Raw genomic sequence first — 16,858 nt, forward strand, 5'->3', positions numbered from 1 at the left:
GAAAGATATCCTAAAGCTGGCCAGAGGCTAGATTCACAGTGTGATCAAGTCCAGAATCTCAATTTTTCTGGGACAAAAAACACCGAGACAACAGGATCTGCATCGCCCCTAGCTTACAGAACAAAATGCCACCTTTTTCTACAGTCTCAGCCACAGAAGACAATATAGCCTAGTCTTGGTACTGTAAATCAACAGATTAATCGAAAAGGCATAAAAGGAAATTCTGAATTGCAATAACTGGAGATACAGTATGGTGGTGCAGACGCCAGGAAGAAAGAGAAACACACTGAGCAACACCAGTCCTAGATGCAGGGAGAGAGCCATTGGCATGTAGGCTTAGCCTTGGTCTGACACTGATAGGAAAGAGCACACAGGTGAAGCCCTGATCCACTCTCCGCAGCAGCTACAGACCCAAGCCAACGCCGAATTTAGAATGAACAGCACCCCATGTCCAGACCACTTCACATAAGCTGCGGCGCAGAATGTGGCGGGAGACCACTGGCGCAAAGCAATGAGCTTCCTGTGACCGTGCCATCTGCAAGAGCTTGGCGTCGCCTCAGGGTACCTGAGCAGACAAAACACGGCTAGACTGGCCTCCGAGACTGTGCCCTAGCTGGGCGAGGAACAACTGAGGCTCACAAAAGGTGATTAGAAAGACAGATACAGACCTACTGGTAATAAGCTGTGCATGAATAAGTCATGAAGAAAAGGGGACACATTAACTCCTTGGATAATTGTGTGTAACTCTACACTAAAAGAATTGTTTAAACAGGTCCAGTCCAACAGTTCAGCACATTTTCCTTGGCTTAATTGGGAAATAAAACTGGCCACTATCATTAGTTAAATATTAGGAGAAATTATTCTGATGTACAATTTAGATTTGTTTTTTTAGAATGAAACTCCTTTGAGGTTATACAATTATGCTTAATTTTGGTTGTCAATTGGTACACTGAGGCACATAGCTAATTTGCACATTTGGCCTGATATTCTGCAAAATTAAAGACACTGAGCAGACTAAAAAGTCACTTTCTATAGACTAGAAACCTTTATTCAATAAACAATTGAAAATAAGATCAATAGGAATGCCTATTGAAGGGAGCAGAAACAAAGCCTGTCTTATATCTACATAATATAGGAGCAGACCACAAAAAGGATGCTGATAACATTATAAAATATACACATAGCTAAGCGAAACCCAAACCTCCCGCCTTTAATTGTCAACAAGTCAAAAAACCCAGCACACAGCCTCACAGAGGAGTCTGTAAAAGAGGAATACAGGAAGTGCGCCCAGTCTTTGCACATTCACTCCCAGCTCTGTTGCACAACAGCTGCAGTCATGTGCTCCAAGGCACACTATTTCAATTTTATCCAGTTTTGTTATTTGATCAGTATCTAAAAGCACACAGACAAGAAGAGTATTTGAAAAGAATTCCTTTACTCATAGGGGAGATGAAACGGTTCCTATACTTTCTAGCAGCTGTTAGTGTTGGGGTGATGGGTATTGAGATATGAAAAAAACTGAAATCAAACAGTTTATTAGTACTTACTATTGTCATAGTCTTCATCATATTTCTTAATTTAGGACATAAAAACTCTGATAAATCTTTCAACACAGCGGTGAAGAGCCACCAAAGAGTGACACAGCAAATCCCCTACCTGCTGTGATCAAGTGTGTAAATATCTTAAGCACAAGCACAAATACAGAAGGACATAATTTAGCAAAACCTGATGTATTATTCATATACAAGCATGATGACTGTTGATCCCTTCAAGAACAATAAGAACAAAAAATGAAACTACAGTAACTCTGTATTTACTATACTCTGGGTTAACTTTCACTCAACCATACACATTCCCCTAAGAAACAAAGGAGACTGTAAAGATAACTCTAAGAAACTAAGATAACAGAATACTGTACAACAGTAATACGATTATTGAACGTGAGCAGCCCAAATAACTAGAGGGCTATCCAGTGCTGTTCCTGGAGGGTCCTGTCCAGCAGGTTTCATAGACCTCCTGAAATTGTCAGCACTGTAAGAACTGGAAACAAAGTGAAGTACAAAGTTTAACTAACTCTAGGCTTAAATATAGTAGTTAAAAGTAAACTTTGGGTGTAAACCTGCAAACACCACAGTCCTCCTTAGCCAGGACTGGATATCCACACCAATCCAAACCATCGTGTAAAAATGTTTCAGTATCTTATAGAGAAGCAACGCTGTTATTTTAGCGGAGACAGACGCGTGATTTCTCTGCTGAAGAGGAATGTCTCACAAATGATTAATTTTTACTCTATGAATTAATTACATGGACTTCAACAAAAAAGAAGCAGTTATAATAGCCGTCAGGGTATTTTAAAATCCCACAACATAACCACATCTCAAATAGATGTAGTGTCAGGACTCAACAGTGCTTATGAAAAATACTGAGCATAAACTTCCATTTTCTTTCAAACGATGTTGCATTAATACTCACAATGCACATTTGCTATTAACTGCAACCATTGCAGACGCTGAGGTTTAAGTGGATTTGAACCACATTGTTTTCCACATACTGCTAGAAGGAAAACTTAGCTTGAATGATGCAATGCAGAGCCATGCAGATACAGTTAACACGACAATCATTTTTCAGTTACATAATCCTACTTACCATGACTAAATAACACAAAGTTCACTTCTGCTTTACAAGAGAGACATGCAAAAATAAAGGAGACTTTATGGTCAAAACAGAAGGGACACTTGATATTTGTTGTTGGTCTTTAGTAAGGTATTAAGGAACCTTGCATTCTAAATCAAATAGTAGGTCTGTCTCTCAAATACATTGTATTTAGTGGAAGAGTCTACCCAATCTAGGAATATATATATATATTTACATACTGTATATAATGGAGTTCTCTGTCTAATCTTCTCTAAGCTCCAAGAGCAAGCCACTAATAGGGCAGCTTTATTTTTCTTCAGATCCTTTCTTTTGATGCGCGCTATGTATATATTAACTGTTAACAAAAACAGTTAAGAAAATTTTGTTTAGAAAAATATTTGCCTACCGCAATAAGCATGAAAAAATGAACTACTGCAGTAAAAGCAGTCTTTCAGATGGCATTTGTCATCCCAAAATATGACCCCAATCGAGCAAAAGATCCCTCATTTACAATGCTGCCAGGCCCAGCACCAGTCCTCTCTGGAGGAAAACACATTTATATGGAATACAATAAACTTTTCCATGTTTCATGTGAAAATAGAATCTTTGTCTTTACTTCTGTGTTTTACCTACACTTTTGTACAGAACGGTGAAAGGCCTTAAAGAAATAAATGTAACTAAATTTAACTAAGAGCAATAGGAACTATAATTATGGTCTGATCAGCATGGTGCAAGTGGTCTTGGCATACCAGCTTGGATCAACTAACAGAAGAGGCACTTTTGCTGTATTTCCAAGTTGCAGAGCTATGCTGTACCCTGCCTGGCTGTGCAGTCCGCAGGCACATAATCTATCAGCAGGTGGCCTATCTGATCTTTCCTCTCCTCTTTAAAACACCTTAACGCTCGCGGACACGGACATGGACCCACACTGCACCGCACAAATGGGTACCTCACTCACATCACCACGTGCTCAGAAAGGTCCCAAAAGAGATAAAACCCTAAAGAACTACCTTCAGATAAATTAAATAGTTGATAACCAGAGAACAGAGTCATTTACTTCTCTGTCACTGCTAGATTCCACATTTTTTCCATCTTTGAAGCCATTGTTGTGCCAACTCTGTGACGTACCAAGTGTTTTTTGCAGCAGTTAGTCAGTTTCACAGTAGTTCCCTTTAGAGCTGGGACTGGTGTAGCACTGCTCTGATCTGTGATGAAGCAGAGGATGCGTCAGACGTGGCTCTGCTGGAAGGACATGAGCAGGTGTACTCACAGTGTGAATCACAGAGGCCACGATGTCGTGGATCTCAGTTGAAACCTGGGCGTCGCTCATGGCTGTGCTTCTGCTTCAGCTCTGTGTCGGCGAATGGAATTTCACCAGTCAAACTTTAACCCTTTTCTTTCTCACTCAGACTAAGCGGGGAGCTTTTGGGCAGCATAACCTGTGTCAAAAGAGCGAGAAAATAAAGTGAGAGTGCTGTCCTCTTAAGTGACCATCCTGATGGACATCATCAAGTATCGTGCAGAACAACACTGCTATCTTGTGAAATCACATCATACTGAACAGTTGGTGTTCCGGCTGTGAAAAAGATCATAAAAATGGTAATACTGAGAATTTGTTACAGACAAGAGTAATAACTTTCTATAAATGCACAGAATATGTAGCACAATGCAAAGTCCTTGAGCTGAGGCAAGTGAAGGACTCTTACATCTCATCTATAATATAGCCACACAACTCCTACAAAGGAAAATAAATGGTGAAGATGCAAACTCCACTCAGTTGTGCCCTTTTCAGACATTACATCAGAATACCTTCACGTTGTGGCTGATGGCCACCCGGCAAAAAACAGTCAGCCTAAAAGCTTTTAATTGTGTGCTCACATCAACCAAGGTCTTAAAAGGTCCCATTGTAGATGTTAATGCAGACATTAAAAGCTAAAAGGAAGAGCAAATAATTTGACAGCTCTGTCTTTCCTAATGTGACAGAAGTGCTGGATGGGTAATCTATTATGTACTGTAGGGTTCACAGGTGTGAACACCACCTACAGTTTTTACTGCAGGGGGGAAAGATTCTTCAGCAAGAACAGTGACACTGCAGTGATTTTTCAAAACCTGGAAGGTCATTAACAGCTGGTTCATGATAAAGAAAACTGCAAATGTGATGAGACATGCCGATAACGGGCCGGCACAGGGGGGGAGTGTACTTATTCCACATACTGTAGTAATGGAAAGAACCATTTATATTATGAGTTCCAGACAAGTCAGCATGACAAGTAGCAACTCGGAACCAAAATGACAGAAGACATACTTCACATGCAAAATCTTGATCAGATTTAACACCAAAGGACACAAAGCAAACTTTTATTTAAAATGGAGAACAGGAGGCATGTTTTATAAAACAGGATATTGGAGTCTGGAACAAGGTACTCAACCATCCTGTTGAACCTACTCCTCTGGATTCTTTCAATGGCTGGTTGAGATGACAATCTTGCTCCTTTGGTTGCTAGTATCTAAGGAAATATTACAGGTAAGCTACAAACTAGAACAGACCATTTGAGGAAACCAGGGTGTTACTCAGCCCTAAAAATGCACTACTTCCTGGAAAAGCATCTGTCCAGGGTGAGAGACAGCAAGCAGAGACAGACCCTGAGGAAGTACAGGGTAGGTAATTACAGTCTGGCCATAAGGAACTAAATAACAGGTAGACCTGGCTGCTCAGAAAAGCTGGAGAGAATGACCTGTATTTTCTTCTATACTGTGACAGATACCTACATTGAGGAAGATGTCTCAGAAAATCACTGTTGTTCTCATGCTACAGAGATAAGGGTTGAAAGAGAAGAGACAGTGCATTCAGGAAGCTGTATATAGACACCCATCACCAGCCAAGGGTCAGAAAGTGGTGCTGTCAGACCCACAGAAACAGTCTAGACATCCTTATCCAGTTCTGAAAATGGGAGACAAGCGGGAAAATATACAGATATGAAATCAAAGCACCAAATCAGCAACAGCTACTGTATACAAATCAGGTGGTTTGTTCAGACCAATTTCAATGTTCATAAGATTTCCACCTCCCTTGCAAAACCATTAACCACATTACAGTCCTGACTACTTTGGCATATTAAGAATTCACAAATTGTCTCCTGGGGCTTTTAGCATTCTGCAGAGATTGTGATAAATGTTTTAAAGATATAGAGAGTGAAATGAAAAGCACTGAACCCTGCAGCCCCATGAGTAACAGAAGAGAGAGCCTAACAGAACCCAGTGGGAGGGAATGAATGAGCAAAGTGTAGAAGTTATTAAGAGTTATCTGTCAAGAACGACTACGAAGCAAACTTCTCAAGTACTAAAATTATCACAGGTTAATGTTCTGTTTTATTGTGAGCATTGTGATCTCTCAGTTTTGAGACTACGTGCCAAACAAATTCTGAGACCTCATTATATAATGAGCCACTGCAAATGAACCTGATCTGAAGAGTAGCACTTCAACCACAAAAGAGCTGCTGACTGTTAAGCTAATATTTACTTACATACCAGGACGAAACATGAATGAGCTCAGTGGATACAGAAAAGGTGCTGGGCTGTAATGCAGAAGGTTAGGGGCGCAGTTTTGAAGTGTGAGGCTTTGCTGTGTTTGGCAGAGTGTGGGGCTGCAGTGTGTTTAGTACTGTAGGTCAGGGATAAGAATGCCAGGTTGCACTGTGTTCTCAGGTTCTGAGTTAGATTGCTGGGCCATAAAGTGCTCAGTAGGTATGAACAGAAGAAAGATAACAAAACAAGAAGCTATTCTGCTTCTCTATCTGATTTGGCCAGCAGCCATATCACCCTGCATCTCACAAATGGCAACCCACAGAAGCTAAGCAGGTGTGAGCCTGGTCAGTACCTGGATGAGAGACCTCCTGGGAAAACCAAGGTTGCTGCTGGAAGTGGCGTTGGTGGGGCCAGTAGGGGTGCTCACCCTGCGGTCTGTGTGGGTCCTAATGCCCCACTATACTGACAGGAACACGACAGATGTAAAACCGAGGTTCTGACTCTCTGTGGTCATTTAAAATCATAGGGCGTTTCTCGAAAAGAGTAGGGGTGTTATTTAGCATCCTGGCCAAATTTCCCATTGACTTTTACCAATCATGGCCTCCTAATAATCCCCATCTATGAATTGGCTTCGTTACTCTGCTCTCCTCCCCACTGACAGCTGATGGGCAGTGAGCGTTCTGGCGCACTATAGCTGCCATCGCATCATCCAGGTGGGGCTGCACATTGGTGGTGGTGGAGAGGAGTCCCATTACCTGTAAAGCACTTTGAGAGGAGGGCCCAGAGAAGACCTATAAGTGTAGGGAATTATTATTTGTTAGTTAGCAGTTAATTGATCAGAGAATCTCATCCAGCTTCTTCTTGGCAGCTAGGTAGGGTATGGTCCTTCACGCTACCACATCCCTTTGTGTAAAGAAGTGCTGTCTGTTCTCAGAAGTGTGAAGGTGCCAGGCTGCAGCGTGTTTGTAGCTCAGAGTTCAACTGCAGGCCTACAATCTTATTTGTCTAATTCAACAGCAGTGGGATGAGTTTAAATATGACGGCCTACATACAAAGTTAGATCTGGGACTCACCAGCACAGGCAAATGAGTGTGTGGAAAGTTATGTTTGTGAGGGAGAAGGAGATCATTATCTACACAGATTAATTCAGCTAAAAAAAAATCCCCTGTAGTGGCACATGGAGGAAACAGTCTCTCCTCACATTAAACAGCTGCACACAAAGCAGAGAAAGGCTACAATGGCTATGAAGTTTTAAACCTCTCCTCAGACTACAGTACAGAGGGCTTCCCACACTTTATAACATACCACATGAAATCTTGTGAGGATAACCTGTCCATAAAAACCTCTCTCCGGATTAAACACTTTTAAATAAAAAAGAAACTGTTTTTCTTGAAAATCTAAAAGTATGCACATCTTATGTTACTGTAATATGTCAAACTGAAGAAAGCCCATGAGAAGGAATATGAATATTATGCTAATGGAATAAATGCCAAGCATCAGAGAAAATATTAGCCATGTTTATTCATGTAAAAGGGGCTTATGATCAGTTAAAGTCCTAGTCATAAGCACCAAAACCCACCACCTCTACTAACAGTAAACTACAGTATAGACATTTGATGGGTATCGCTCTTCTGTGGTGTGTTGATTGCCCATTCATGCTAGAAGGTGATATTTTCTAGTGAATTAATCTGAAGACAAATAGGAATAATTTTCTGCAACTGAGAATTCTATGTATTCTATGTAAACACTGTTTTAAATTACCTAAATTCAAATTTTAACTGCCAGTTGCTAAGACAAATGTGCACTGGACAAACTACTGAACACCACTTCTGGAAACATCTGTACTCTGTCCTATGTTCTTATTAGTAGGCAAAATTGAAAAATATAATGAAGTGCATTTTAAACCGTGGATAGGACGCACTTCTTTACCCAAAGGGTTGTGGGGGTATGGAGTAAGCAACAACAGAAACAGCTAACCTTCAAACAGGCTAGATGGGCCAAACGGCCTCCTCTCATGTGTAACCGCCTGTGCTCTTCTCAGAAGGTACCAAGACTCGTATGTGCATCTGTGGCTCTCCAGATCATGCGACTGCCTGGGAGGAATCTCCTTTGCACAAAAAAAACAGGAAACTGACACTGCTCTTCCCTAGCTGTGGCTGCAGGGCTCTGAAAAACATGCATCCCGACACTGCACCCGCTGCCAGCTGGCAGTGCTCCTCTGCAGCACAAAGCTCGTAGGCACAAGCCTGCCACATGGCCCAGCAGCCCAACTCCCTACTGCTGGAACCTACTGTCAGACACATGTGAAACACACCTAACATGCCGGCTGGGAATATGAAGACAGACATGACACAGCAGGTGTTTTTTCAAAAAAAATTTGTTGGGTATTTCAGATGGATCAGTTATGCGCTGGAGCCAAAAAGCACTGAAATTGTGCGTTGCGTTTCTTCTCAAGCCGAGCTTTGCGTTGAAGGCAAGTCGCAACACTTCCTATAACGAACACATCGATACATGTATAAGCAACAGGCCCAGAGCAGCTCAGGCAGGTCAGTCCTCTGTGTGGAGAACAGGGCGGATCATGGCTTAACTGGTCTCTTAACCACGGCAGGGTGGAGGAATTTAAATGTTAAATTTCAGAATCCTTCAATTCCTATATGGAAAAGGGAACTGAGTTCAACTTATAAGCAGCAATAATCTTTTAAATTTACATGTCTTATATCCTATATAAATGGTCTGCTTATTTAGTTTACTGATAAGATCTGATTACATAATCCTATACAAGAGTTACTATTATCTGTGACACCAAGTCTGGGTTCAAGGTGACCATGATGCCACAGCTCATAAAAATCAGGGATTGAGATGAGATCACTTTATTGGCCATATACAATTTCTTGCATTAGGAATTTGTCTTTTCGCATACCCCAGCTTGCTCTCCATGAGAGACAGACACACAGACAGGGAGAGAAGCTTGGGGTCAGAGCGCAGGGTCAGCCATTGTACGGCACCCCTGAAGCAGTTGGTGTTAAGGGCCTTGCTCAGGGGCCCAACAGAGTAGGATTCCTCTGCCGGCCATGGAATTTGAACCGGCAACCTTCCAGCCACAGGCACAGATCCTTAGCCACAAAGCCACCGCTCCGCCCACTTATTTACAGTTTCTACTAAAGATGGTATTATTTTGTAAGAATATCACAGGGATAGAAGGAATTGTAACCGAGTATTACAATGTTATTTTACACAAATATAATCAGATTCTGTATGCAGTGTGCAAAAAATTCTTGTGTGTAGTGTCTTTTTTCTAAACGGGGTGTGCAGGTCTTGTTTTACCAAGGTGCTCTAGGAAGCCTATCTAATGAAAAACTTTGTAATCTCTGCATCAATTCTATGTTGCTTTCCTATAACAATTTCACAATGTTCTTTAAGTGAGACTATTCACTGCATGTCTGTTTTTATATTCAACTTATTTCTTAGAACGATAAGTTTTTCTTAAATTTCTAACTCAATATATACTCCAGAAAATTGCAATTTAAGTCCTCTATTTTAAATAAGAGGACACTGAGCCAAATATTCTTCTTTTAATTGCTAAAACAGGAACTCAGGAGATTGAGAACCTGGACTACCATTTATCTGCGAAATAGCTGAACATGGTGTAAAATCAAGAAAATCAGCAATGGAGCCTGATGGTGTCGCAATACCTCACAAGGGAATTTTCCACTTCCTTCACAGCAAAGTTGATCTAACACAGACTGGCCAGCGGCTAGCGTGGGCTGAACTCCACCATGAACCAGACTCAGACCAGGATTGAAGGGGAACAAGCAGCCAATATAAAACAAGCCTTTACAGCACATCCTGCCATCCTTAGTTTCTGGGTAAAAAAACACAAGTATTTGATCACAGTACTGTATTACTCTCTCAAAGAAAAGGCAATAGTGCACAGGAGCCTCATTTTTAAGCATTGTAAGAGACCATTACAAATAAAAAAGTGTTCATTACCGAGTGCAAATATATTTGCAGTTTTCTTTTTCATATCTTACATTTCAGAAATCTCCTAGTCCCTGTCCAGCAGGCTGTATACGGCATGTAGCAGTTTTAAGTGATGATTTTAAGGCCTACAGTAAAACCACTTAACAATGATCATTTAAACTATAAAGGTGGTGTGTTCACTTAAGGAACTGCATTTAAAGATCATTTGGAAGAAAAATCAGAATATCCTTTGGTCATTAAAGACCAGTGTTCCCTCCATTGAAACATTACTTGCTAAACAATTGCTTAAACAACTGTTTATAATACTAAATAACAGGTGAATTAGGTGACCTAGAAGGATTGCTGCAATGGGACTCCAGAGAACTTTTATTAGTAGAAATATTTTGATTTTGAATGGGTGTCTTTCAGTTTGGTTAATCAACAGTTCCAGTTGCTATGACAGCATTCTAAACACACCTCAATTTCAAAACCATGCAGTCTTGTTTTCACTGGAGTATGAGGAGTTAGACACAGCTGGCTGCCAGATCAACATGGGAGCACAGTAAATTAAGATCAAACTAATAAGCCAAAGCACAGATACCTCACCTGTCTCTCTTCTTCAATTAGCTGTGAAGGATGGCGAAAATCCCCTCGTGAAGTACTGAGACACTATCAGGCTCCAATGGTGATTTTCTTGATTTTACAACATTGCACAGGCCCTTCAACATGCTCTCTGTTTTTATCTGGCTCAGCTGTCTGTAGAAGTTGAGCTCATTTCTATTGATCCAGTCTCTGCTCTACCACCTTATGAAGGCAGTCAGCCGGCGCTCTTAGATACAAGGTGACACCTAGTTTTCACCTAAGGGACAAACCCAAAGATGGAAGGACTCCCTCCAATGATTTTTCCCAGCCCATATCCCAAGGGCACTGGAGTGGGTTCTGGAATGCTATCCAGGGCACCCAGACAGAGGTAGGTACAGTGTCTTCGTGACCAGCTTCAGGCGTCTCACACCAGCCCCCCTGAGGGACACGGGGCACGAGATGCAAAAGTCCAGTGTAGGACTGGATAGAACACCAAAACACTACTACAGTCCTCATCAGATCACCCTGCACCTCCATGGCACAGAAAGCACAGGCTCTGAGAAAGCAGTGAAGAAAAGGCGATTCTTTTTTTACCTCGCTGCTTCCTGATGTGACTTCTCCAAGGTGACGGCACAGTGAGTCAGCAGTGACTGTGCTGGAACTTTAACTTCATCTGAAGCTCATACTACTGAACAGAGCCTGCTTTCCCATATCACAGAGCATCTATTACCGACTGCAGGCTTTAATACAGACACTGCAGAGAACAGCCTGCTCAGGCTGTACAACAAACACCCATCCTACAAATACTCCAGCCCTAGAGCCTTAAAATGGAAAACACAATTATTATGAAACACTAACAATAGCAGCAATCATTCTACCCTACAGAGAACTCCCAACACATTCAGCTGCAAATATGCACAGGCTTAGAATGGACATTTTTGATGACACATTTAAGAATTGTCTGATGTCAACATTTTGTAAAAGAACACAGGGAAGGGTAGCTCCTGAGCTCCAGGCCCCTCAGCACAAGCTGCATGTACAGTATAGGATCTCCCTGGCTCTTTTTAGTTGCTCTGTGATACTGTCTGGAACAAACTACTGTAGGTCTCAGGAGCTCCCAGCTCTTGAAAGCCAGACAGACTGAAATGAAATGTTTTAATGCTGAGTAAGTATAGATCGCATGGTAGACAACTCTTTAAAACATCAAACATTACTGAAATAATTCCCATGTAAAATCAATCAAGCAACCTGCCCTTTTCATTTACTGTACCTTCACAATGGTATGCCTCTTGCAATAAAACCAGCCTCTGTCCACCTCTTTCACACCTGCGTTTCGTCTCACACCCATAAGAGAGGGGTTCTCAGATATCGGCTGAGCCATATATCTGTTGTTTATTAGCTTCTTAAGAACTACTCCAATTATTACTCAAGAGGGGCATTCAGCCGTTACAAAACTCCTTGCAAAGAGTTCTGACATGGAGCGGGACATGTAAAAATAACTGGTCGATGCATCCTTTAGTGGCTGAGAAATAATCCCAAGGGAACTTTATGCTGTTGAGTGCTGTGTCCAAAGCACTAACAAAAAGCTTAAGTTGTTAAACCTTTTTGAATAGAAAAGGCATTCAGACAAGGACAGATTTTACACAGACTGTATGAAAAACCTCTTTATATAAAAAAGGCATTTCTAGTAAAACTCATTTGTAACAACTGTAGTTAATATGATCCCAAGACAATGTTTACATGGTGTATTCATGCTCCTTTTTTAACAGTTGTTTTGGAAGAAATTTTAAAAATGCTAAACTACTAGCTCACAAGGCAAGAAGTTGACCAAATGTTTTTTGAGTGTACAAGCGAGTTCATGGACGCTGCATTTTTAAACAAGTAACTGTCCAGGCAATCACATTCAAGTTTACTTCTCAAAATATGATAAACTAAGTGAATTTTGTGCAAAAATATTACACAGAAAACATACGGGTGACTCAATCGTCACTTAAGGCAAACATAGGTAATTAGTCATGCAAATTACAGACACTACTGTATTTGCAAGCTAACCAGTACTACAAAAAAACTGACTGTGAACCGCAAAATAAACTTGTTTTAAACTTTAGAATATTTTTTCAAGCACCAATCATGATGATAAACCATCTGTGCAGTGGCTATAGAAATCTGTACTGTGACTGTAGAAATAATGGGCTCTAAACCCTTGACTGTCCTGTCCACATGCCAGATCATCCTTTATTTTAGATACCTTTAACACAGGAGTAATCATACTTTACTTCCCACCAAAACTGCAGGTCTTCCAAGGCTATCAAGTCTCCCAGGATGGGAAATGATATTAACAGACTGCCTGCATAGGAACATACTGTACAACCAGGTGGTCACATAAAATGTGTACAGAAGCCTTAAAACTGTGCAGAGTCATGGTTTTCACTTCTCAAACAGAGAAACACACATAAAACAAATCTTGATTTCTATTACTACTAAACTAAAAATGCTAGAAAAGTCAAATATTTTGACAGATGAAACTTTCCCAACCTTGTCATTTTACTTCTAGGAATTACTACCCCATGGAGATGTTTTGTCAGCTCCTACACTGATTTGTAATATGTACCTTGTCATGGAAAGACTGAAAGAGCAGCCCTTGTCTCTTTCAGCTGCACACAAAGGGAGCACTATCTGGGCCGAGAAAAGACTATCTCATTTTTCATACATCAGAGCTGTCTGTCGCCTTGTGTGCACAGCAAATCCCCCAAAGGTCAAAGCTTTGAAAGGAGCTTGTGGGTGTGTGTCAGTCTGTGTGCATGTGTGAGCAGCAAACTTGGGAGTACGCTTCAGTCTGGAAGAGAGCATTTTAGTAAAACAGGATAGCAAAGAATAAAAGTCCCTGGAAAGGGTAATTAAGTGAAGAAAGATAATGGGAATTTTTACTGAAAAGCTCTGCCTCCCACCAACCCATACATACAAAAAACTGTTTAACAGTGACAGCCAATCACCTGCAATACAGAACAGTTCAGTTTCCTGGAAAGGTACTACATTCTGGGGTAGGATGAATACACTACATCTTTTCTTCACAATGCTGCCAAATGCAACAAGCAAAGCTAGTAAACATGAAAGAAAACACAAACTAAAAATTAAACCCAAATTAACACTTAAAAAGAGGCTTTCTTCACAGCCTGCTGCTGTCTCAACAGAACAGCAGTTTATTCAGGAAGGTGACCCAAGCAGAAGGCAGTAGACAAATATCACTACTTCACAACAAAAGACAGACAGAGAGAAAGAGAGAGGGAAAACAGCTTACCTTTGACTGTTTACTGCAGAAGAGCTACAGCTGGCATCGTAGAGCAAAGCCAAAAACCACTGTGAGGGAGAAAGACAAGGAGAGACAGAAAGAGATTGAGAGAGAGAGAGAAAGAGAGAAAGGACTGGTTAGACAAGAGTGCTGTACCGGCTCTGCACACGCACACACTCGCACTCGCAGCCTTGAAGAACTGATAATTCAAGCCTTCCTCTTCTGGATTATATTTCTTCCTCTAACAAGCAGCCATGTGACCAAAGAAATGACTCAACATTAAAGGACTGAGGCGCAGAATTCAGGCTGACACACACACAGGCAGCTTGTCGAAGACACACATTCCTACAGAAAGGAACAAGGGTTGCGGGCAACCCAGTAGCAAATACAGACTTGAGAAGATGCAGTTACAAAAATCTTTTACCCCTCGAAACACATGCAACTCATATTTAAAGCAACATCAGCAAGTCCTGAATTTCTGGAAAGACACTGGAATAGTCAGGGAAAGTAAAAAAGTCACCTATTAAGTTCTCTGAATTCCTGGAACACCGTAACGTTTAACACACACAAACCAGGTAATGCCACAAAAACTAACACTTCAGCAAGTGATCCAGGCATACAGCACTCAAATAACCCCACAAAGAGAAAAAAAATCACCTCAGTGACTCATGTAGGGAGGCTCTCAAAATACCATGCTCAATGACAATATAGACACGTAGCAGAGAAACAGCACTCACCCACACCTGTGATGAGGTGGGACACATTTGCCTTGCTAACACACTATCTGGATATACATTGAGTTTCATTCATTCTCCGGCCCTGTTCCTGCTCTAGTGATTTGACTGCTCTCTCCCCCTCAGGAAGCACTTCCAGGACACAGGACGACCTGTCAGCTACGTAACACCAGACACACTGGGGACTTCACACTGAAGTCCTATCCAATCACTTAAAAAAAAGAGGTGATTTTTTGCAGGCAGCTCCGCCATGTCCAATACAGAATTACAACAACAACATCTCCTGCCTAAGGCAGTATCACAAGACCACTCCACCCTGAGCCATAACTCTACTGCATTTCAAACCGCACTACCAGGATGCACCTTCACTCTGGCTACTGCTGCATGAAAAACAAAAAGGGTAATTGTGGGTCTGGTCACATACCCAGGACCTAACATCAAGGGCTCTGCTGTCACTCTGTGATCTCGCTTGTGCCCTCATCACAGCCAGCACTGCACACAGCCACCACCATCAAAGCAGCTTCCAGCCCTATTACAGCACAGACCCCCCACAGAAGTAGCCTTGCTTCAGTAATTCACCATACTGTAAATCAATAAAACAGCTTACAGTATCCACTGTGGCCACTGTGGCTATTCCAATGTAAGAAACAGTTCATGCTTTATGCTGTAAATACAACAAATGTACAGACGTCTGCGGACGAAAAGAGACGTAGAAACAACAAATATCACAGCTGCCTATCAGTCAGAAAACAAAACACTGCAACTCATCAGCCACCAAGGCTCCGATAAGATGCGGGCTAGAGTACCACCCTCTGCACAGCCAGGCCTGGCCACTGGGTGATGCAGTGAAGGGCTAAGGCCACTAGCAACCAGGCCCTGTCTTTAATAGTGTCAGGGGCAAAAAATAACAAGAGCAAGCTGTTGGAAAACCAATCCTTAAGGATTCATCTGGACACCTAACCCCCATGATGGCAGCTGGAACATGGGTGAAACCATTGAGCAGGTGCTGGGTCAATTCCAGCCTCTGGTTGTTTTCCCACTGGTCTTTGAGCTGGGCTGGTCAAGGACGTGCTGGAAGATTACAGGAGTTATAATGTAATGGAGTTATAAAGGCGCCTGCATTCCCAATAATTAGGAAGAGACTGCTGATTATAAAGAGTGTCAGAGCCTGCACAGCAGTCAACAGCTATACAAAAGACACACGCCAGGGAACTCCAGACATGATAAATACAACCCACAGCAATTTTTCCTTGCTCTTCGAGGAATCTGACTAACAGGCAGCAGAAGTAACAGCATGGAAAAGTTGTTTATAATTTTGTAACAAATTCTTACATTACGTTGCACCATGCGGTTTTTTGCTGCGGAGAGACAGCAAAGTGGAATCCGCAAAATTACCATACTGCGCAGCGGCAAACACTCAAGAGAAAGGCACAAGGTGGAACTTAACCCGGTTTCCAGCCAGACGACAAAGCGCAGGAGGCGCGCCTTGACGTCATGGCCTGCGAAAGACGGCCGTGTCATTTATTTGGCTGAAACCGCAAGTCAGACAACACGATATCTCAAAGAGTTCAGAAGGCTTATGGCTTTGTTCTGCACATCCCTCCTCGAAAATATCTTTCTGGGAGAAACTGTCAACAGTCCCTCCGCGCACAGGCCATGGATTCCTACAGCCGATTCACCCTCCCCTCAGAAAAGTTTACCACAGTAAATCTGCGGGCTTTCCGCAGTCTTCCCATGATCACACTAAGTACAGCGGGTACTTACTTCACTGTGACGTTCCCTGGTGTGTCTACTTTCCCTAGTCACGTTCTGCTCGTTACATAGTCTCAGCGGCTCTACAGCTGGAGTCGTGCAGTAACTCAAAGAAACAAGCTGACAGGGGAGTAAGAGTGCTTCTCAAGGGGCTGGTTGCTGCTGGCCTCTCCACCGTACAACAACATGCGCCCCCAGCTGCCCGCCATGGACATTTCTCCTCTCCTAATAAGTTACGGACACCATTGGGACAGACATTTACACTCAGGAGAGTCAGCAGAAGGCGCACATAAAAAAGTATTTTTTTAAGGCAGTTAATCAAGCGTTCATTTTAACACCAGAGCAATATTTCCATTTGTTTCAATGCCTAGGTAATACATTT

The 16,858-nt window shown here is 42.0% G+C and overlaps 1 protein-coding gene across 2 annotated transcripts in view; it reads right to left on the reverse strand.

Annotated features, from left to right (window-relative positions):
* slc4a2a (solute carrier family 4 member 2a) overlaps positions 1-14,114 on the reverse strand; it is a 65,312-nt gene extending 51,198 nt beyond the window's left edge. For both annotated transcript variants that reach the window (XM_088918822.1, XM_088918821.1), the window contains exons 1-2: positions 14,000-14,114; positions 3,905-4,073 (exon numbers count right to left, since the gene is read on the reverse strand). In XM_088918822.1, the coding sequence (XP_088774948.1) occupies positions 3,905-3,964 (60 nt within the window). In that variant the 5' untranslated portion in view covers positions 3,965-4,073; positions 14,000-14,114. The remainder of the gene's footprint in view (positions 1-3,904; positions 4,074-13,999) is intronic.
* Positions 14,115-16,858: the final 2,744 nt, after the last annotated feature.

The sequence above is a fragment of the Atractosteus spatula genome, chromosome 6 (genome assembly GCF_055471065.1).
Source record: "Atractosteus spatula isolate fAtrSpa1 chromosome 6, fAtrSpa1.hap1, whole genome shotgun sequence".
Taxonomy (NCBI): domain Eukaryota; kingdom Metazoa; phylum Chordata; class Actinopteri; order Semionotiformes; family Lepisosteidae; genus Atractosteus; species Atractosteus spatula.